The following is a 24190-nucleotide window of genomic DNA, read 5'->3' as shown; positions in this document are numbered from 1 at the left end:
TAGTTTTTTGTACCGAATCTTTATGTGTGGAACACTTCCCACTTTTTTTACTGTTTCCGAATTGTAGTTGGCTTCGTCTAATTTCGATCTTGTTATTCCAGGAGCTCAATAAATGTTTTTCCTTACTATGTGTAAAAATACGAGTAGAGAATGACGAGTATAGTTGAAATCCGGATGTCTGTCTGTCCGTCCGTCCGTCCGTCCGTCCGTCTGTCCGTGCAAGCTGTAACTTGAGTAAAAATTGAGATATCATGATGAAACTTGGTACACGTATTTCTTGGCTCCATAAGAAGGTTAAGTTCGAAGATGGGCAAAATCGGCCCACTGCCACGCCCACAAAATGGCGGAAACCGAAAACCTATAAAGTGTCATAACTAAGCCATAAATAAAGATATTAAAGTGAAATTTGGCACAAACCATCGCATTAGGCAGGGGCATATTTTAATATAACTTTTTTGGAAAAGTGGGCGTGGCCCCGCCCCCTACTAAGTTTTTTGTACATATCTCGGAAACTACTATAGCTATGTCAACCAAACTCTACAGAGTCGTTTCCTTCAGGCATTTCCATATACAGTTTAAAAATGGAAGAAATCGGATAAAATCCACGCCCACCTCCCATACAAAGGTTATGTTGAAAATCACTAAAAGTGCGTTAACCGACTAACAAAAAATGTCAGAAACACTAAATTTTACGGAAAAAATGGCAGAAGGAAGCTGCACCCAGGCTTTTTTTAAAAATTGAAAATGGGCGTGGCGTCGCCCACTTATGGACCAAAAACCATATCTCAGGAAATACTCGACCGATCTCAATGAAATTTGGTATATAATCGGTTCACAACCACGCCTTCTTTCGATATAACGCTATTTTGAATTCCATCTGATTCCTTCTCTGTATAATACAATATATACATTATGAACCAAAATAAACAAATATGTTAATGACGGATAATGAAATCTCGATTATCGCTTTATCTTGCGAGAGTATAAAATGTTCGGTGACACCCGAACTTAGTCCTTCCTTACTTGTTTTGTTTACAGCAAAATCTATTAAGTCTGGTATTTCTTTTTCTATCACTCAGCCAGTACGTCGGCTTACCAGGAGATGTTATATCCAGCTTATTATGCTTATTCGTAGTACAACAGTCGTCCTTTCGGATTAATAAGACGTGAGCCCCAGTACGTGTGTTTTGCATTGTAATCTCCACCAGCTAGAAATCTATGGCCTAGTGTTCCAAAAAAGTCTTTAAATTTGATGCATTCAATTTTAAACCGAGGTGGGCAGTATATGGCCATCAAGTTTAAGTCCCCGCAGCGATTTTTTATAGTTATTGTCGTAGCTTGTAATTGCGCTGTGGCATACGATTTTAATGCGTAGTGGTTTAATCGTTTTCTAACCAACACTGCCGTTCCACCATTTGCCTTTCCATCTGGGTGGTTGGAACATAGAACCTAAATCCCTTTATAAAGAAGTTGTTTTTTATCGTAAGATGAGTTTCTGACAATAGCATTAAATCAATATTATTTTCATCCAGAAATGTAATAAGTTTCAATTTATGTTGGTTAACACCGTTAGCATTCCATAAACAAATGTTTAATACACTCATTTTTTCCTTAAAAAGATTTGCAGCATTTGGTTTTGTGATTTGATTATCTCTTGAATCGTATTTTGCATTGAAGCCATAAATTATGTCATACATTGGGCAAGGTTGAAAATCATAGATTCAACGCTTTCATTTGGTTGGTTTTGGGTGAATTACTTTCGTGCAGTATTACCTTTCACCACGCTTGCATAGCTCCCTTGTGTGGGATTGTCTTTACGATTTACTGGTTTTGAAATAGGGACGGAGATTTCAATATTTTCATTAGGTGGAATATTCATTATTTGGTTACGACGTGCTTAAATGCCCTGTGACAACTTCGATTTCAAATCTTTGTAGTTAGCAGAGTGATTTCCTCCACAATTGCTGCATTTTTTATTTAAATCCTTTTTTTTTTGAAAGTACATTTTGAAGTAGGATGTAGATCACCACACGCCACACAGACACTGCGTATAGTGCAATATGCTTTCGTGTGTCCATACTCTTGGCAATTTGCATATTGTACTCATTTCTCTTATGTGGTTCCTCAACGGTGATTCTGCGATGAAGCAGATATTTTAAATTATATATTGGATGTGTTTCATTTTTTTAAGTTGATTTGAGTTCGGCAACAATTAAATTTTTAACATAGGCTGTGGTACTTTGTTTCTATTAGATATATTTATAACAGTTTTAATACCAAAACCGCATTCTTCCAATGCTTCTTTGACTTCACTAGAGCCTACGGCGGACCCTATACCCTTAATTACAACAACTAGGTGCTTAGAGCTCTTCAATTGATACGAATAATTTATTTGACAAAAATTTAACGATTTACATACAACTTTTTTCAGTGTAGGACTGAATTTTTATTTCATCTATATTGCGTTTTTTCAAAGGCACTATATGCAAATTGTTAGTACCTACAATTTCACTCAATTTCGCAACAAGGGTATTAAGGCCTAACTATAATATGCATAAGCTGCCGTATATTACTGTCAAAAAATTAACGAAAAGGCTGTCAAATGCATAAGGAACGGAGAGTAGACTTTTGAATGACTAATGTACTTACATACCGAAGAGAAAATGGTCAGTAAACAATTTGTGTATTGATTTTATATTTCGCTTGGATTTTGCAAAAATGAATAGAAAAAATTTAAAAACAATTAAAATGCTTACTTCTGTTTTAGACTGAATATGGGTATTAACAAAAACTAATGAAATTAAAAAAAGAGTTCGGTCATGTTCAGTGAGGGAAATTAACAGCAAAAGAAATTGATGTTTTTTCTGTACGATTCCCAGAAATGAAGAGGATTGACCACATAGATTTTTTTATATACACGCGATTGAAATAAAAGGCATCTTGTTTGTCGTAAAAACATTTATTTTTTCCAATATTTTCGATTAAATTTTGTATAAAGTCCTCCATCTTCAAATTCCAAATGATGTATCTGTTGACAAACCATTCGTCGCCCTTCATTTTCAAATTCAAAATGATGCATCTGTTGACAAAAAGCGAAAAGAGCTGATTCCGTACGGAAAATGTGATCAGTTTCGCATTTTCCTTATGCAAATGACGTTTGAAAAAACTTAACGAAACTTGATGTAAAGTATATTATAATTGCAACCAACAATTTGTGTGTATTCGGACAGTTGCTTACGCTGGCTTAAGCTAGCTTATGCACATTATAGTTAGGCCTTTTATTGCTACGCTCGCGCAAATATATAGGAGGTGGTTTGGCATTAACGACTGTGGTGGTACCCTTCGCAACGTCGTCTGAACCATTGCTTAGTATGGCAACTCTTTTGCCATTTAAAACTTCCATTTTCTTTTTATTTGGTATGTCGCCTTGAAAGCTTTTAGGATTGACCGCTGACTTTGAAGGACTTAATTTTCTTTTTATACCGCATACAAAGAATTATATGTGCATCATGTATTTTCTTGATTAAAAAAGTACAAAAGCTGATATCGAAATTTTGGGTATGTAGTTTTTTTGCAGATTGGAAAATTTGATGATAAAAAACTCGCGGCACTTACCCGTTGATTTGGCAAAAGATGAACTCGAGTTGAAAAACCGGATAAAGCGGTAGAATGACTGATGATACGTATGTGTAAGCGCACGGATCGAATGAAAAAGAGGGCTGGCGCCGTCCGCCAGTTCCTTTTGTTGATTGTGTGTAGCGAAAGGTGTGGTGTAGATGTTGATTCATTGGGTTGTTGAATGTTGTGTGGGATGAAAAGATGATGCGTGGAGTGTGGTGTGTGTAGTGTGGGATGAAAGATGATGTGTTGAGTATGGTGTGTATGTGTGGGGTGTAGTTATATTATATTAAGAGGGGGGCGCAGAAGCTCATTTAACCATCCAGGCCCCCCTAAACGAATGTTTAGCCTAAAAGGCGCTGCAGCTGTTGCAGCGTTGCCACAACGCTGCTCAGACCCGTAGATCGGCGAGGTGGTGGTCCCGTCTGACGACGTCGCAACGAGATTCCACTCCGCTGGTGCATGACACTATCGTCGGGTGGAAGTCGGGATACGCGGCCGCGATGGTTGGATGGCCGGTGCGTTTTGCGTGACGTTCTGCGATGTAGCAGCGTATGATGCGGCCGGTGACATATTTGGCACAGCCCCCGTGACACACTCTGAAGTAGCATGAGTGTGCGACAGGCAGTTGAGGCAATGACCATGAGCCTGAGCAACTTGCTGCCGTTGCAATGGACGCATACCCCTAAATATTCCGCTATGGTGGAGGCGATGAGGGCGTCGACAGAGGGGACACCTTATCCGACGGGTCTCCGAAGTCCTCGTTGTGGTCGATGGTGGTCGGGTGCCACCACGAGGTGTGGGTGTAAGCACCGCTGCCGGCGCGGTTGCCGGTGCAGGTGCCGGCGTTGTTGCCGGTGCAGTTGCCGGCGTTGGTTGCCGGCGTTTTAGCAGCCACAGTTCGGGGCGCTGGGGTAGGCTCGGTGCGTGGCGCATTGGTAGCCCGAGCGTTTTGCGGGGTTGCGACTGGTGCATCTACATCCATGGTGATCTATGGTTATACATATCTGTTATATACGTTTATATGGGCAATCGTGCCACGATATGTAGCATGAACGGATCGTATTAATCGAACATTTTTTGTTAGATTTCTTTGTTGGTTTTGACGTTTTATTATTTTTTAGCGGTCTGTTACAAGCGTATTTCTCGTGTTTGCGTAAAATTTAGTGATTTTATTATATCGCGACAGTATCGGTTTGGTTATTGCGGTTTTCGGATTCGCGGTCGTCGGTGGTTGGTAAAAAACACGGCTTCACGAGCGGTCTGGTTAGTGTACCGTTTTGCGTACGTAGATCCACGACTCGTATGTGACCGTCGGAGCCATAATGTAGCTTTTCTCTGCGGGCAAGCCGCCACTCAGTAGGGGGTAGACAATCATCATGAATGAGGACACAGTCTCCAAGTTTAGGCGCTTGTTCAGGAGTCTCCAACGGTATCTCTTGTGGAGATCCTTTATGTACTCGTTCTTCCAGCGGCGGCTGAAATCATGATGGAGAATTTTAATTCGTTCCCATCGATTTAATAGGGATAGCGACTCTACGCCTGGCTCAGGAATGGCCAGGATGGGTGCTTCTTTTAGAAAATGCCCTGGAGTTAAGGCGGTGAGATCTGAGGGGTCTTGCGATAGTACTGTGAGTGGCCGTGAATTGAGAACGGTTTCAATTCGATTTAATAATGTCGTGAACTCTTCGTAATTGAATTTATAATTTCCAGCTACCCGTTTGAAATGGGATTTGAAGCTTTTTACAGCTGATTCCCATAAACCGCCCATATGAGGAGCGCTTGGGGGTATAAATTGCCAGTTGATACCTTGAGGGGCGTACTTTTGTACGATGTCGGGTGACACTTGTTTTAGGAAATCCACAAATTGCTTTTCTGTGGCTCGTTGAGCTCCAATGAACGTTTTGCCATTATCGCTCATGATCTTTGATGGGTAGCCACGTCGAGCGACGAAGCGAGCAAATGCCGCGAGAAAAGCCTCCGTCGTCAGATTACTACACAGCTCAAGGTGTACTGCCTTTGTCGTGAAACATACAAAGACAGCCACATAGCCTTTCATGAGAGTGGGAGACCTTAACATGGACGCCTTTACCTGGAAAGGTCCAGCAAAATCAACACCTGTTGTGGTGAAAGGCAGAGCGAAATTGCAGCGCTCCGGTGGAAGTGCTGCCGGGGAATATAATACTCCTGGCGTACCATCTGTTGCATGAGACGATGTTTGGCATGTAGCATTAAGATGTGGATGTAGTGGAGGAACAGTGTGGCAAATGGTGACCTCTCTGGGATTATTATGGGATGGCGTTCGTTGTATGTTAGGCTCGAATTAGCAAGCCGACCATTGGCACGAAGCAGACCTTTTGTGTCCAGAAGTGGGTTTAGGACTAAGAGTGAGCTCTTTTTATCAATCGGCTTCGATTCTCTTAGTAGTGATATATCGCGGCTGAAATAGCGCGCTTGTGTATATGTTATTAGTGCGACCTTTGCCTTTTGTAACTCTAGGTGCGTCACTGTGTTACATGGGAAATTATTTGATCCCTTGATTTTGCTTTTGAGTTGCTCTATAAATTTGAACATATAAGCAACTACTCTGAGAGCTCTTGGAAACGATGAAAATCGTTCAAGGATGTCGGTATCATCCAATAATGTGTGAAAGGTGGCGATTTTTCGACCTTCTGGGGCGATAATGTTGCGCATGGGGGATTGTGGCCAAGAATCAGGAGATTCTATCAACCATCGGGGGCCATTCCACCAGAGGGTGGTAGTGGCAAGGTGCAGTGGCTTGCACCCTCTTGTACCTAGATCGGCAGGATTGTCAGCAGTGGCTACGTGACGCCAAGTGGCTGATCCCACTAGGTCAAGAATTTGAGACGTTCGGTTAGAAATATACGTCTTCCATGCATGTGGTGGTTTTTCCAACCAGGCTAGTACAATTCCTAAATCGGACCACATATATAGTTTGCATTTTATCATATTTAAATGCATTTGCACCATGGCTACTAATTTTGAAAGTAGTAGTGCGCCACATAACTCAAGTCGTGGGAGACTTATAGTTTTTAAAGGTGCCACCTTTGCTTTTGCTACTAATAAGTGGCTTGTGGTCGTGGTATCACTTTGCGTGCGCACATAGATAGTAGCGCAGTATGCCTTTTCTGAGGCGTCACAAAAGCCATGTAATTCGACTTTGTGTTTGGGGGAGTAGTTTACCCATCGTGGAATTTGTATCTGAGAAATATCATTCAGATTGTTTGCGCACTGGGACCATTTTTCTAAGCGAAGCGGTTTCACTTGTTCGTCCCAGTCAGTTCTTTCTAGCCATAATTCTTGTATTAAGATTTTCGCTTGGATCATAATTGGCGAAAGTCATCCTGCGGGGTCGAAAAGTTTTGCCCCCGAGGATAAAATCTGTCTTTTCGTTATGGCTGATAATGCGTATTTGGACTCTGTCGTGTATGAGAACTGGTCCCATATCGCATTCCATTGGATGCCTAATGTTCTTGTTGTACTGGTGCACAGTTAACGCCAAATGTAACTGTTTTTAATTTGAAGTCGCGTGAAGGACTGGTGGGGGATCTTCGGAACATAATACGTTGAAAATCTTGGTCGTCTTTATGTACCCCTTTTTGCCGATACATTTTTTCAACGTCCCCATTGAACACGTATTTGTATATACGCCAATTTAATATGAGAAGCATTAAATCTGGTTGGAGTGTGGGTCCCGTAAATAGGATATCGTTTAGGGAATTCCCCGAACTAGTGGTTTTCAAGGCATTAAAGACAACTCTTACTTTTGTTGTTATTTTGTCTGGCCTTACTACCGCGTGAAGTGGCAAGTAAACGGAGTAGTATTTGCCTTTGACGATTTTCTCCCCTGGGTTTACTTCCTCCATATGATGTAAATGGAGGCATTCTTCTAACACACTATAATATTCTAATTTGAGTTCACCTTTTTGAAGTAGGTTGCTTTCCATATTTAAAAAAACTGCTGTATTGCAGAGGTGCGAGAGTATTAGGAAATTGTTGCTTAAGTGGCAGTCGTACGACATACCGACCGTTTTCTGATCTAGTAGTTGTGGCTTTGTAAAAGTCCTCACAATACTATCCTTCAGGGGTTGTGACTGATATGGGGAGAAGTTTTTCTAATTCCCAAATTTTTTTCAATTGTGAATTGGGGTACTCGTTGGAGACTTCCTCAACTTGAGTTGTCATCGTGCCTAGACGCTATAAATGATCGTTGTGATCCTTGGTCTGGGGGATGGAGTCATGTGTAGAAGGTCACGCAAGTGAGGAAAGTTCTCTGATCGCCATTCACTTGGGAGTGGCCAGAAACGATTCTTTTACATATGACTCAAGCAGCTCACGACTTCCGGTCTTTGACCAAGTATCCTCTGGGTAGCCTAAGAACATCCGTTTGAAGGCGAGCTAAAGTGAGAAGGCGAAATATCCCCTACTTAGGGTTGTGCGCTGGGTTTGGGACCCGCCACGTAAAAAAACACCCCCAATGAAAATCAACTATATATAAACAAAAAGAATATATTTAGAATTCTCAAATATTTCGGAGTTACAAATTGAAGTGAACTAAAAAGAAAATTGTATTGAAAGTTTTACTTTTGCTTATCTATTGGATGGCAAATCCAAATAATTTAATCAGACCTCCAATATTAGACAGAATCCCAACGTAACTGAAAATAGAAACATGGTCGGCGCTACCCAACAACAACTACCAATACTTTTACAAAATCTTAATCACAAATCAACAGATTTTGCTTACACCCAATTGCAAAAAATGAAACCACGTTATCAGGGAAACTTTTCTGATCTGGACAGAGTACCAGATATTATCAAGTGCATTAAAGAATTTTATGGTGAAGCAGCAGAATTTATTTCATGGAGAAAAGGTGTAGAAAAATTGTACAAATTTACTCCAATGACGCCGAAAAATGAAGCCTCTAAATATTTCGCTATCCTTTATACAATCCGAGTCAAGATTACAGCATATGCAGACGAGGTATACAACGTACTTTTGAACTGGGAAACCATATCAGGTGCCTCACACTTCATTTTGCCGATAAAAGAGATATCAGCATCCTAGAATATCAAATGACCAGTTTAGTACGAAGTGCCCAACAATCAGTAGAGGACTTTTACCAAATCGTCTACAAATACCTATCATTAATACTAAACAAGATTGGCTCTATGGATTTCGGCATAGGAGTAGAAATAATTATGACAAAATCGTATAGACACAAGGCTTTGGACACATTTGTCCACGACTTAAGAACATACAGATCTCAATTCGGCACTGCACTTATGCCTAAAGCTGGAAAACTAGAATTTCAGGACAGCCTATACCAAAATCTATACCAGCACCACGTACGGTATTAACAAATAATAATCCCAATTATTGGCAACCACAAATAGTCCCACCGCGGAAACTACCATAGACTACAAGATAACCATATCAATCCTACCACATACAACCAAATTATGCACGCTTTCAACATCAAATGCCAATCACATTATGGCTAAGTCCCCAACATCAACTTTTCCAAGAAACCAAAGCCAGAACCTATGGAACTAGATCAAAGTATCCGATCGAGAATGATTAATTATATAAATAGACCACCATTCGAGACAAGCCACTAGGAGGTCGTCCTACAGATAAATATACAAGCCGGTAAAGAAAGTCAAACATAAAATGAACAAAATTTTTCTGAATACGACCAAACTATGGTAGGCTATGAGATCAAATAGGGTTTTGAACGTGAATGAATACGTCGATGAAACAGACGAAAATAGTGATACCGACAAAAATGCCATAGTTTACTCTGCGTTGAATTTTTTAGAATAACGGATTCCTCGTTACCATATTTCAATTGTAAAACGAGGAGTGGTTAAACACTCAACATACTAATACTTAGACACAGATTCAAATATGAACTATATCCATCTAAAATTTGTCTCGAATCCAATCAGAAACCAAGAATTCTTTAAAGTAATCACAATCGGTAGAAGTGTACTTATTACATCCTAAACTCGCTAATTTGTTCACTCTGCCAGACATAAATGTAAAATTTTTTTAATTACGAATCCTTACGTCATTCGATGCTATTCTGGGAAGTGATAGTTTAAAAGAATTAGAAGCAGAAATCAAAATTAGCAAAATAATAATGCACATGGGGAAAAGACAAAGAAACGTTATTGGCAGCATACAAGGCAATCGGCCGGCCGGTCCTCAATTACGCTGCACCAATATGGTCGCCTGGATGCAGTGGTACACAGATGATGAAGCTCCAGACTTGTCAGAATACTGCACTCCGGACCACGAAGGGATGCCTCTTGATGTCTCCCAGCAAACACCTACATAGTAAGACGCTTATGCTCCCAGTTAAGGAGCATAATTAACTCCTCTCCAAGCTGTTCCTGCTAGAATGTTTTCGTAGAAATCACGAAATTAATATTTATCTATATATATATATATTCCTTAACTACGTGGACGACATCGAACAATACGCCGACCGGACTTAGGATGCAACTAACTTCCGACAGGTACTGACCGCCATTCATAGTGGAGCTATCAACACCCTCGCCGACTCACTTTCCGTGGATGGTGTTCTTTGAGTCAAATAACCAACCATCGCTGACGAACAGCTCGAGTTCAGCCATTTTTGAGTTATAAATAGTTTAACTAACACGAATTTCCTTTGTATACATCTATAGATACATATATACTCGTACATGAATAAAAATTTATTATTTGTTACCAATCTTAAAAATGAAGATCTGGCAGATAATTAAACAGCAGCTAAGTTATTGCCAAGGAAAGGTTAATATTTATTTATATAAATAAAAATGAATCGCCAAAATGTATGTACGCTCATAACTTTCATACTACTGAACCAAATGTGATAGACGACAATGGCAGAACATTCAGCATCCAATTTAGAAGAGTGAATATCGAAGTTGACAACACATGGATCGTACTATATTCACCATTATTTTCTAATTCACATTCTAAACTCATATCAATGTTGAGTATTGCAGTTTGGTGTAATCGATAAAATACGTTTGTAAATACATACGTCACCAAAGGAAGCAACATGGCGGTTATTGGTCTTGAACGATACGGTCGATACGTGAACTGCAATAAAGCGCTTTATAGGGTAATTACTATTGCAATTCATGAACGTGTTTTGACTGTTGTGCGTCTCGCAGTTCATTTGGAGAATGGCTAAAGAGTGTTTTTCAACCCAGAGAATACAGTACAGCCAGCGGATACACCGCCAGCAACAAAATTAACATTTATGAGTTTTCGCTCAACTTTCGTCAGCGATCCGTTTGCGAGGACACTCGGAAATACCTTAATATTATACATAGAATGCATCGTCGAAGAAATGTTTACACAGAAAACAAGGCAAACCAGGAGATGGTCATCCAGGTGTGTTATCAACTAATGCATTAGGACGAATTTACACAATCCAACCGAAAAACGACGATTGTTTCTACCTTCGGTTGCTATTGATAAATGTACGCGGTTCAACTTCATTTGAGTCATTGCGTACTGTGAATGATACGGTGTGTGCAACTTTTTGAGAAGCAAGCCAGCAATTGCAATTGCGGGAAAATGATAATCACTGGAATGAAAATGCCTTCAAATCCGCGTCTATTATGGGATGCGAACAAAAATGGCATTGTCGAAGACATTTTACATCGTCTTCGCTAAAAATTGGAAAGGGATCAATTCCGGTTGATACTTCCGGTGGTTTGATATCAATTCCATCTGCCGTTTATCGATTCACGAAAGATCGACTAATCACGAATGTTTATCAGAACATTGGCCAAATTATCGTAACTACGATTCCTTGAGTGCACGTGCAATGATAGCTGCCAAAAATACCGATGTTGATGACTTAAACTGGAAGATTCAAAGTCAAATTCCGGGAGACTTGCGCTCATACAAATCGATCGATCGTTTTGACAATGAAGACGACGCCGTGAATTATCCAATGGAATTTTTAAATTCTTTGGATAGGCTTGGTATACCGCCGCATCATTTGCGTCTCAAAGTTGGATCCGTCATTATTATGTTTCCCAATCTTCATGCATCGAAACTGTGTAATGGAACCCGACTGATTGTGGCTCTTATCGAATACAAGGGGCAGAATGCTTGATTCTACGAATTGCTTTGAGTTCTATCGATTTGCCATTTCAGTTCAAACGGATTCCGTTTCCAGTAAAAATTGCATTTGGGATGACAATCATAAGGACAAAAGGAAAGTTGCTAGAAATGTGTGACATAAATTTGGAACTGCTATGTTTTTCACACGGCCAAAAATACGTGGCGTGCTCACGAGTTGGAAAACTATCTTCTCTCTACATTTACGCACTGGGACAGAAGCCAAAAAATGTTGTTTATCAAGCTGCGTTACATTGAAAAAAATTTAGAAAAATCGCAAATAAATGATTACCAACGCAATATGAATTTTTTTCTTTTTTCATTTCAAAACATATAATTTCATGCAGGAAAACGGCTGCGGGGTCAGCTAGTTTATTTATAATTTTAGGCTGGCGCAGACTACGTTAAACATGGTTGTTAAGAATGTTTTAAATATAAGGAATACCGTATTTGTGCCAGAGGATAAACGGCTCAAGAGCTAAACGCTTCAACATTTTATTTTTATATTCCTAGAAGTAGTTTTTTGTACCGAATCTTTATGTGTGGAACACTTCCCACTTTTTTTACTGTTTCCGAATTGTAGTTGGCTTCGTCTAATTTCGATCTTGTTATTCCAGGAGCTCAATAAATGTTTTTCCTTACTATGTGTAAAAATAGATATAAAACCCGCAGACTTGCCAGTTGATTTAGCGACGACTTTGATGACAAAATGAAAAGAGTTCGCGAAAAAGTCAAGCTACGTAGCTGGCTGTTGATGCGTATATGCGCACGGATCGTAAAAGAAAGAGACGTCAGTTCCTTTTGTCAATTGTGCTTGGTGTGCTCATGTGTGTGGTGTGGAAGGTATGTTGTATATGCTGATGCGCTGAATGTGATGTTTGTAGTGTGGGATGAAGAGGTGGTGTATATGATGTGTATGGTGTAGATGTGTTATATTGTGAGGTGGGTCAGAAGCTCATTTAGCCACCCCGACCCCCCTAGGCGATTGTTTAGCCTAGAAGGCGCTGCAGCTGTTGCAGCGTAGACACAACGCTGATTAGACTCGTGGATTGACGAGGTGGTGGTCCAGGCTGTCGACGCCGCAAAGAGGTTCCACTCCGCTGGTGTATGACATGATCAGCGGGTGGAAGTCGGGCTACGCGTGACGAGCTGCGATGTAGCAGCGTGTGTTGGGGACTGTGACATATTTGGCACAGCCCCCGTGACTCACACTCTAGAGTCATATGAGTGTGCGACAGGCAGTTGTGGCAATGCCCGTGGGCCTGGGCAACTTGCTGCCGTTGCAAGGGTCGCATACCCCTAAATATGCCTCAATGGTGCAGACGGTGTGGGCGTCGACAGATGGGGCACCTTATCCGAATGGTCTTCGAAGTCCGTGATGTGGTCGGGTGCCATCACGAGGTGCGTTTGCATGTACCACTGCAGACGCGGTTGCAAGTACAGGTGCCGGCGCTGTTGCCGGTGTTTCGGCCGGTGCTGGTGCAACTACAGTTCGGGGCGCTGGTGTAGGCCCGGTGCGTGGCACATTGGTAGCCGTCCGAGCGGTTGGCGTGGTTGCGACTGGCGTATCTACATCCATGGTAATCTGTTTAAAGAAGATTGTTGATTATAAATTTCTATCAGATAAGCAGGCATGGTGATCGTGCCACGATATGAGGCATGACTGTGTCGTCGTATTGATCGACGATTTTTTGTTAATGTTTTTGTTTATTTGATACGGTGTTTTAATTCGAACGATTGTTATGAGCGTATTTCTCGTTTTATTGTTAAATTTAATGATTTTAATATATCGCGAAAATATCGGTTTGGTTTTTTCGGTTTTCGGATTCGCGATCGTCGGTGATTGGTAAAAAGCACAGCTTCACGAGCGGTCTAGTTAGCGTTCTGTTTTGCGTACGGATATCCACGACTCATATGTGACCGTCGGAGCCATAATATAGCTTTTCTATGAGGCCAAGCCGCCACTCGGTAGGGGGCAGACAATCATCATGGATGAGTACACAGTCTCCAAGTTTAGAAGCTTGTTCAGGAGTCTTTCAACCGTATCTTTTGTGGAGATCCTTTATGTACTCATCCTTCCATCGGCGGCTGAAATTATGATAGAGAATTTTAATTATTTCCATATTTAATAGGGATAGCAACTCCACGCCTGGCTCAAGAATGTTCAGAATTTGTGCTCCTTTTAGAAAATGCCCTCAAGTTAAAGCGGTGAAATCTGAGGGGTCTTGCGATAGTAGTGGCCGTGAATTGAGAACGGCTTCAATTCGATTTAATAACATCTTGATTTGGGACTTATGACGGGGGATGATTTTATATCCCTGGAGTATATGCGATCAGTGACCTTTGCCTTTCGTAATTGTAGGAGCGATACTGTGTTGCATGGGAAATTAGATGATCCTTTGACTTTGCTCTATAAATTTGAATATGTAAGCAACTACTCTGAGACCTCTTGGAAACGATGAAAATCTAGTGGCTTTCGAAGCATTAAAAACAACTCTTACTTTTGTTGTTTTTTTGTCTGGCTTTACTACTGCGTGGTGTGGCAGATAAAAGGAGTAGTATTTGCCGTTGACGATTTTCTCACCTAGGTTTACTTCCTCCATATGATGTAAATGGAGGCATTCTTCTAACACACTATAATATTCTAATTTGAGTTCACCTTTTTGAAGTAGGTTTCTTTCCATATTTAAAAAAAACTGCTGTATTGCAGAGGTGCGAGAGTATTAGGAAATTGTTGCTTAAGTGGCAGTCGTACGACATACCGACCGTTTTCTGATCTAGTAGTTGTGGCTTTGTAAAAGTCCTCACAATACTAACCTTCAGGGGTTGTGACTGATGTGGGGAGAAGTTTTTCTAATTCCCAAAGCAGACGATTTATATTTATATTTATACTCTCGCAACAAAGTTGCTAAAGAGAGTATTATAGTTTTGTTCACATAACGGTTGTTTGTAAGTCCTAAAACTAAAAGAGTCAGATATAGGGTTATATATACCAAAGTGATCAGGGTGACGAGTAGAGTTGAAATCCGGATGTCTGTCTGTCCGTCCGTCCGTCCGTCTGTCCGTCCGTCTGTCCGTCCGTCCGTCCGTCCGTCTGTCCGTGCAAGCTGTAACTTGAGTAAAAATTGAGATATCATGATGAAACTTGGTACACGTAATTCTTGGCTCCATAAGAAGGTTAAGTTCGAAGATGGGCAAAATCGGCCCACTGCCACGCCCACAAAATGGCGGAAACCGAAAACCTATAAAGTGTCATAACTAAGCCACAAATAAAGATATTAAAGTGAAATTTGGCACAAACCATCGCATTAGGGAGGGGCATATTTTAATATAATTTTTTTGGAAAAGTGGGCGTGGCCCCGCCCCCTACTAAGTTTTTTGTACATATCTCGGAAACTACTATAGCTATGTCAACCAAACTCTACAGAGTCGTTTCCTTCAGGCATTTCCATATACAGTTTAAAAATGGAAGAAATCGGATAAAATCCACGCCCACCTCCCATACAAAGGTTATGTTGAAAATCACTAAAAGTGCGTTAACCGACTAACAAAAAATGTCAGAAACACTAAATTTTACGGAAAAAATGGCAGAAGGAAGCTGCACCCAGGCTTTTTTTAAAAATTGAAAATGGGCGTGGCGTCGCCCACTTATGGACCAAAAACCATATCTCAGGAAATACTCGACCGATCTCAATGAAATTTGGTATATAATCGGTTCACAACCACGCCTTCTTTCGATATAACGCTATTTTGAATTCCATCTGATTCCTTCTCTGTATAATACAATATATACATTATGAACCAAAATAAACAAATATGTTAATGACGGATAATGAAATCTCGATTATCGCTTTATCTTGCGAGAGTATAAAATGTTCGGTGACACCCGAACTTAGTCCTTCCTTACTTGTTTTGTTTACAGCAAAATCTATTAAGTCTGGTATTTCTTTTTCTATCACTCAGCCAGTACGTCGGCTTACCAGGAGATGTTATATCCAGCTTATTATGCTTATTCGTAGTACAACAGTCGTCCTTTCGGATTAATAAGACGTGAGCCCCAGTACGTGTGTTTTGCATTGTAATCTCCACCAGCTAGAAATCTATGGCCTAGTGTTCCAAAAAAGTCTTTAAATTTGATGCATTCAATTTTAAACCGAGGTGGGCAGTATATGGCCATCAAGTTTAAGTCCCCGCAGCGATTTTTTATAGTTATTGTCGTAGCTTGTAATTGCGCTGTGGCATACGATTTTAATGCGTAGCGTCTGGGTGGTTGGAACATAGAACCTAAATCCCTTTATAAAGAAGTTGTTTTTTATCGTAAGATGAGTTTCTGACAATAGCATTAAATCAATATTATTTTCATCCAGAAATGTAATAAGTTTCAATTTATGTTGGTTAACACCGTTAGCATTCCATAAACAAATGTTTAATACACTCATTTTTTCCTTAAAAAGATTTGCAGCATTTGGTTTTGTGATTTGATTATCTCTTGAATCGTATTTTGCATTGAAGCCATAAATTATGTCATACATTGGGCAAGGTTGAAAATCATAGATTCAACGCTTTCATTTGGTTGGTTTTGGGTGAATTACTTTCGTGCAGTATTACCTTTCACCACGCTTGCATAGCTCCCTTGTGTGGGATTGTCTTTACGATTTACTGGTTTTGAAATAGGGACGGAGATTTCAATATTTTCATTAGGTGGAATATTCATTATTTGGTTACGACGTGCTTAAATGCCCTGTGACAACTTCGATTTCAAATCTTTGTAGTTAGCAGAGTGATTTCCTCCACAATTGCTGCATTTTTTATTTAAATCCTTTTTTTTTTGAAAGTACATTTTGAAGTAGGATGTAGATCACCACACGCCACACAGACACTGCGTATAGTGCAATATGCTTTCGTGTGTCCATACTCTTGGCAATTTGCATATTGTACTCATTTCTCTTATGTGGTTCCTCAACGGTGATTCTGCGATGAAGCAGATATTTTAAATTATATATTGGATGTGTTTCATTTTTTTAAGTTGATTTGAGTTCGGCAACAATTAAATTTTTAACATAGGCTGTGGTACTTTGTTTCTATTAGATATATTTATAACAGTTTTAATACCAAAACCGCATTCTTCCAATGCTTCTTTGACTTCACTAGAGCCTACGGCGGACCCTATACCCTTAATTACAACAACTAGGTGCTTAGAGCTCTTCAATTGATACGAATAATTTATTTGACAAAAATTTAACGATTTACATACAACTTTTTTCAGTGTAGGACTGAATTTTTATTTCATCTATATTGCGTTTTTTCAAAGGCACTATATGCAAATTGTTAGTACCTACAATTTCACTCAATTTCGCAACAAGGGTATTAAGGCCTAACTATAATATGCATAAGCTGCCGTATATTACTGTCAAAAAATTAACGAAAAGGCTGTCAAATGCATAAGGAACGGAGAGTAGACTTTTGAATGACTAATGTACTTACATACCGAAGAGAAAATGGTCAGTAAACAATTTGTGTATTGATTTTATATTTCGCTTGGATTTTGCAAAAATGAATAGAAAAAATTTAAAAACAATTAAAATGCTTACTTCTGTTTTAGACTGAATATGGGTATTAACAAAAACTAATGAAATTAAAAAAAGAGTTCGGTCATGTTCAGTGAGGGAAATTAACAGCAAAAGAAATTGATGTTTTTTCTGTACGATTCCCAGAAATGAAGAGGATTGACCACATAGATTTTTTTATATACACGCGATTGAAATAAAAGGCATCTTGTTTGTCGTAAAAACATTTATTTTTTCCAATATTTTCGATTAAATTTTGTATAAAGTCCTCCATCTTCAAATTCCAAATGATGTATCTGTTGACAAACCATTCGTCGCCCTTCATTTTCAAATTCAAAATGATGCATCTGTTGACAAAAAGCGAAAAGAGCTGATTCCGTACGGAAAATGTGATCAGTTTCGCATTTTCCTTATGCAAATGACGTTTGAAAAAACTTAACGAAACTTGATGTAAAGTATATTATAATTGCAACCAACAATTTGTGTGTATTCGGACAGTTGCTTACGCTGGCTTAAGCTAGCTTATGCACATTATAGTTAGGCCTTTTATTGCTACGCTCGCGCAAATATATAGGAGGTGGTTTGGCATTAACGACTGTGGTGGTACCCTTCGCAACGTCGTCTGAACCATTGCTTAGTATGGCAACTCTTTTGCCATTTAAAACTTCCATTTTCTTTTTATTTGGTATGTCGCCTTGAAAGCTTTTAGGATTGACCGCTGACTTTGAAGGACTTAATTTTCTTTTTATACCGCATACAAAGAATTATATGTGCATCATGTATTTTCTTGATTAAAAAAGTACAAAAGCTGATATCGAAATTTTGGGTATGTAGTTTTTTTGCAGATTGGAAAATTTGATGATAAAAAACTCGCGGCACTTACCCGTTGATTTGGCAAAAGATGAACTCGAGTTGAAAAACCGGATAAAGCGGTAGAATGACTGATGATACGTATGTGTAAGCGCACGGATCGAATGAAAAAGAGGGCTGGCGCCGTCCGCCAGTTCCTTTTGTTGATTGTGTGTAGCGAAAGGTGTGGTGTAGATGATGATTCATTGGGTTGTTGAATGTTGTGTGGGATGAAAAGATGATGCGTGGAGTGTGGTGTGTGTAGTGTGGGATGAAAGATGATGTGTTGAGTATGGTGTGTATGTGTGGGGTGTAGTTATATTATATTAAGAGGGGGGCGCAGAAGCTCATTTAACCATCCAGGCCCCCCTAAACGAATGTTTAGCCTAAAAGGCGCTGCAGCTGTTGCAGCGTTGCCACAACGCTGCTCAGACCCGTAGATCGGCGAGGTGGTGGTCCCGTCTGACGACGTCGCAACGAGATTCCACTCCGCTGGTGCATGACACTATCGTCGGGTGGAAGTCGGGATACGCGGCCGCGATGGTTGGATGGCCGGTGCGTTTTGCGTGACGTTCTGCGATGTAGCAGCGTATGATGCGGCCGGTGACATATTTGGCACAGCCCCCGTGACACACTCTGAAGTAGCATGAGTGTGCGACAGGCAGTTGAGGCAATGACCATGAGCCTGAGCAACTTGCTGCCGTTGCAATGGACGCATACCCCTAAATATTCCGCTATGGTGGAGGCGATGAGGGCGTCGACAGAGGGGACACCTTATCCGACGGGTCTCCGAAGTCCTCGTTGTGGTCGATGGTGGTCGGGTGCCACCACGAGGTGTGGGTGTAAGCACCGCTGCCGGCGCGGTTGCCGGTGCAGGTGCCGGCGTTGTTGCCGGTGCAGTTGCCGGCGTTGTTGCCGGGGTAGTTGCCGGCGTTGTTGCAGCCACAGTTCGGGGCGCTGGGGTAGGCTCGGTGCGTGGCGCATTGGTAGCCCGAGCGTTTTGCGGGGTTGCGACTGGTGCATCTACATCCATGGTGATCTATGGTTATACATATCTGTTATATACGTTTATATGGGCAATCGTGCCACGATATGTAGCATGAACGGATCGTATTAATCGAACATTTTTTGTTAGATTTCTTTGTTGGTTTTGACGTTTTATTATTTTTTAGCGGTCTGTTACAAGCGTATTTCTCGTGTTTGCGTAAAATTTAGTGATTTTATTATATCGCGACAGTATCGGTTTGGTTATTGCGGTTTTCGGATTCGCGGTCGTCGGTGGTTGGTAAAAAACACGGCTTCACGAGCGGTCTGGTTAGTGTACCGTTTTGCGTACGTAGATCCACGACTCGTATGTGACCGTCGGAGCCATAATGTAGCTTTTCTCTGCGGGCAAGCCGCCACTCAGTAGGGGGTAGACAATCATCATGAATGAGGACACAGTCTCCAAGTTTAGGCGCTTGTTCAGGAGTCTCCAACGGTATCTCTTGTGGAGATCCTTTATGTACTCGTTCTTCCAGCGGCGGCTGAAATCATGATGGAGAATTTTAATTCGTTCCCATCGATTTAATAGGGATAGCGACTCTACGCCTGGCTCAGGAATGGCCAGGATGGGTGCTTCTTTTAGAAAATGCCCTGGAGTTAAGGCGGTGAGATCTGAGGGGTCTTGCGATAGTACTGTGAGTGGCCGTGAATTGAGAACGGTTTCAATTCGATTTAATAATGTCGTGAACTCTTCGTAATTGAATTTATAATTTCCAGCTACCCGTTTGAAATGGGATTTGAAGCTTTTTACAGCTGATTCCCATAAACCGCCCATATGAGGAGCGCTTGGGGGTATAAATTGCCAGTTGATACCTTGAGGGGCGTACTTTTGTACGATGTCGGGTGACACTTGTTTTAGGAAATCCACAAATTGCTTTTCTGTGGCTCGTTGAGCTCCAATGAACGTTTTGCCATTATCGCTCATGATCTTTGATGGGTAGCCACGTCGAGCGACGAAGCGAGCAAATGCCGCGAGAAAAGCCTCCGTCGTCAGATTACTACACAGCTCAAGGTGTACTGCCTTTGTCGTGAAACATACAAAGACAGCCACATAGCCTTTCATGAGAGTGGGAGACCTTAACATGGACGCCTTTACCTGGAAAGGTCCAGCAAAATCAACACCTGTTGTGGTGAAAGGCAGAGCGAAATTGCAGCGCTCCGGTGGAAGTGCTGCCGGGGAATATAATACTCCTGGCGTACCATCTGTTGCATGAGACGATGTTTGGCATGTAGCATTAAGATGTGGATGTAGTGGAGGAACAGTGTGGCAAATGGTGACCTCTCTGGGATTATTATGGGATGGCGTTCGTTGTATGTTAGGCTCGAATTAGCAAGCCGACCATTGGCACGAAGCAGACCTTTTGTGTCCAGAAGTGGGTTTAGGACTAAGAGTGAGCTCTTTTTATCAATCGGCTTCGATTCTCTTAGTAGTGATATATCGCGGCTGAAATAGCGCGCTTGTGTATATGTTATTAGTGCGACCTTTGCCTTTTGTAACTCTAGGTGCGTCACTGTGTTACATGGGAAATTAATTGATCCCTTGATTTTGCTTTTGAGTTGCTCTATAAATTTGAACATATAAGCAACTACTCTGAGAGCTCTTGGAAACGATGAAAATCGTTCAAGGATGTCGGTATCATCCAATAATGTGTGAAAGGTGGCGATTTTTCGACCTTCTGGGGCGATAATGTTGCGCATGGGGGATTGTGGCCAAGAATCAGGAGATTCTATCAACCATCGGGGGCCATTCCACCAGAGGGTGGTAGTGGCAAGGTGCAGTGGCTTGCACCCTCTTGTACCTAGATCGGCAGGATTGTCAGCAGTGGCTACGTGACGCCAAGTGGCTGATCCCACTAGGTCAAGAATTTGAGACGTTCGGTTAGAAATATACGTCTTCCATGCATGTGGTGGTTTTTCCAACCAGGCTAGTACAATTCCTAAATCGGACCACATATATAGTTTGCATTTTATCATATTTAAATGCATTTGCACCATGGCTACTAATTTTGAAAGTAGTAGTGCGCCACATAACTCAAGTCGTGGGAGACTTATAGTTTTTAAAGGTGCCACCTTTGCTTTTGCTACTAATAAGTGGCTTGTGGTCGTGGTATCACTTTGCGTGCGCACATAGATAGTAGCGCAGTATGCCTTTTCTGAGGCGTCACAAAAGCCATGTAATTCGACTTTGTGTTTGGGGGAGTAGTTTACCCATCGTGGAATTTGTATCTGAGAAATATCATTCAGATTGTTTGCGCACTGGGACCATTTTTCTAAGCGAAGCGGTTTCACTTGTTCGTCCCAGTCAGTTCTTTCTAGCCATAATTCTTGTATTAAGATTTTCGCTTGGATCATAATTGGCGAAAGTCATCCTGCGGGGTCGAAAAGTTTTGCCCCCGAGGATAAAATCTGTCTTTTCGTTATGGCTGATAATGCGTATTTGGACTCTGTCGTGTATGAGAACTGGTCCCATATCGCATTCCATTGGATGCCTAATGTTCTTGTTGTACTGGTGCACAGTTAACGCCAAATGTAACTGTTTTTAATTTGAAGTCGCGTGAAGGACTGGTGGGGGATCTTCGGAACATAATACGTTGAAAATCTTGGTCGTCTTTATGTACCCCTTTTTGCCGATACATTTTTTCAACGTCCCCATTGAACACGTATTTGTATATACGCCAATTTAATATGAGAAGCATTAAATCTGGTTGGAGTGTGGGTCCCGTAAATAGGATATCATTTAGGGAATTCCCCGAACTAGTGGTTTTCAAGGCATTAAAGACAACTCTTACTTTTGTTGTTATTTTGTCTGGCCTTACTACCGCGTGAAGTGGCAAGTAAACGGAGTAGTATTTGCCTTTGACGATTTTCTCCCCTGGGTTTACTTCCTCCATATGATGTAAATGGAGGCATTCTTCTAACACACTATAATATTCTAATTTGAGTTCACCTTTTTGAAGTAGGTTGCTTTCCATATTTAAAAAAAACTGCTGTATTGCAGAGGTGCGAGAGTATTAGGAAATTGTTGCTTAAGTGGCAGTCGTACGACATACCGACCGTTTTCTGATCTAGTAGTTGTGGCTTTGTAAAAGTCCTCACAATACTATCCTTCAGGGGTTGTGACTGATATGGGGAGAAGTTTTTCTAATTCCCAAATTTTTTTCAATTGTGAATTGGGGTACTCGTTGGAGACTTCCTCAACTTGAGTTGTCATCGTGCCTAGACGCTATAAATGATCGTTGTGATCCTTGGTCTGGGGGATGGAGTCATGTGTAGAAGGTCACGCAAGTGAGGAAAGTTCTCTGATCGCCATTCACTTGGGAGTGGCCAGAAACGATTCTTTTACATATGACTCAAGCAGCTCACGACTTCCGGTCTTTGACCAAGTATCCTCTGGGTAGCCTAAGAACATCCGTTTGAAGGCGAGCTAAAGTGAGAAGGCGAAATATCCCCTACTTAGGGTTGTGCGCTGGGTTTGGGACCCGCCACGTAAAAAAACACCCCCAATGAAAATCAACTATATATAAACAAAAAGAATATATTTAGAATTCTCAAATATTTCGGAGTTACAAATTGAAGTGAACTAAAAAGAAAATTGTATTGAAAGTTTTACTTTTGCTTATCTATTGGATGGCAAATCCAAATAATTTAATCAGACCTCCAATATTAGACAGAATCCCAACGTAACTGAAAATAGAAACATGGTCGGCGCTACCCAACAACAACTACCAATACTTTTACAAAATCTTAATCACAAATCAACAGATTTTGCTTACACCCAATTGCAAAAAATGAAACCACGTTATCAGGGAAACTTTTCTGATCTGGACAGAGTACCAGATATTATCAAGTGCATTAAAGAATTTTATGGTGAAGCAGCAGAATTTATTTCATGGAGAAAAGGTGTAGAAAAATTGTACAAATTTACTCCAATGACGCCGAAAAATGAAGCCTCTAAATATTTCGCTATCCTTTATACAATCCGAGTCAAGATTACAGCATATGCAGACGAGGTATACAACGTACTTTTGAACTGGGAAACCATATCAGGTGCCTCACACTTCATTTTGCCGATAAAAGAGATATCAGCATCCTAGAATATCAAATGACCAGTTTAGTACGAAGTGCCCAACAATCAGTAGAGGACTTTTACCAAATCGTCTACAAATACCTATCATTAATACTAAACAAGATTGGCTCTATGGATTTCGGCATAGGAGTAGAAATAATTATGACAAAATCGTATAGACACAAGGCTTTGGACACATTTGTCCACGACTTAAGAACATACAGATCTCAATTCGGCACTGCACTTATGCCTAAAGCTGGAAAACTAGAATTTCAGGACAGCCTATACCAAAATCTATACCAGCACCACGTACGGTATTAACAAATAATAATCCCAATTATTGGCAACCACAAATAGTCCCACCGCGGAAACTACCATAGACTACAAGATAACCATATCAATCCTACCACATACAACCAAATTATGCACGCTTTCAACATCAAATGCCAATCACATTATGGCTAAGTCCCCAACATCAACTTTTCCAAGAAACCAAAGCCAGAACCTATGGAACTAGATCAAAGTATCCGATCGAGAATGATTAATTATATAAATAGACCACCATTCGAGACAAGCCACTAGGAGGTCGTCCTACAGATAAATATACAAGCCGGTAAAGAAAGTCAAACATAAAATGAACAAAATTTTTCTGAATACGACCAAACTATGGTAGGCTATGAGATCAAATAGGGTTTTGAACGTGAATGAATACGTCGATGAAACAGACGAAAATAGTGATACCGACAAAAATGCCATAGTTTACTCTGCGTTGAATTTTTTAGAATAACGGATTCCTCGTTACCATATTTCAAGTGTAAAACGAGGAGTGGTTAAACACTCAACATACTAATACTTAGACACAGATTCAAATAT

The 24190-nt window shown here is 40.7% G+C and overlaps 2 protein-coding genes across 3 annotated transcripts in view; one reads left to right on the top strand and one right to left on the bottom strand.

Moving 5' to 3' along the window:
- Positions 1-24190, top strand: part of LOC125779115 (uncharacterized) — a 579602-nt gene that overhangs the window by 282628 nt on the left and 272784 nt on the right. The window lies entirely within an intron of this gene.
- LOC125779260 (cyclin-dependent kinase inhibitor 1C-like) lies at positions 18713-19240 on the bottom strand. The gene has a single exon (XM_049459900.1). The coding sequence runs from the start codon at positions 19238-19240 to the stop codon at positions 18713-18715; it is 528 nt and encodes a 175-aa protein (XP_049315857.1).

This window comes from Bactrocera dorsalis, chromosome 6, assembly GCF_023373825.1.
Source record: "Bactrocera dorsalis isolate Fly_Bdor chromosome 6, ASM2337382v1, whole genome shotgun sequence".
Classification (NCBI taxonomy): Eukaryota; Metazoa; Arthropoda; class Insecta; order Diptera; family Tephritidae; genus Bactrocera; species Bactrocera dorsalis.
The sequence above is the reverse complement of the archived record's forward strand: the minus strand, read 5'-3'. Positions and strand labels throughout refer to the sequence as shown.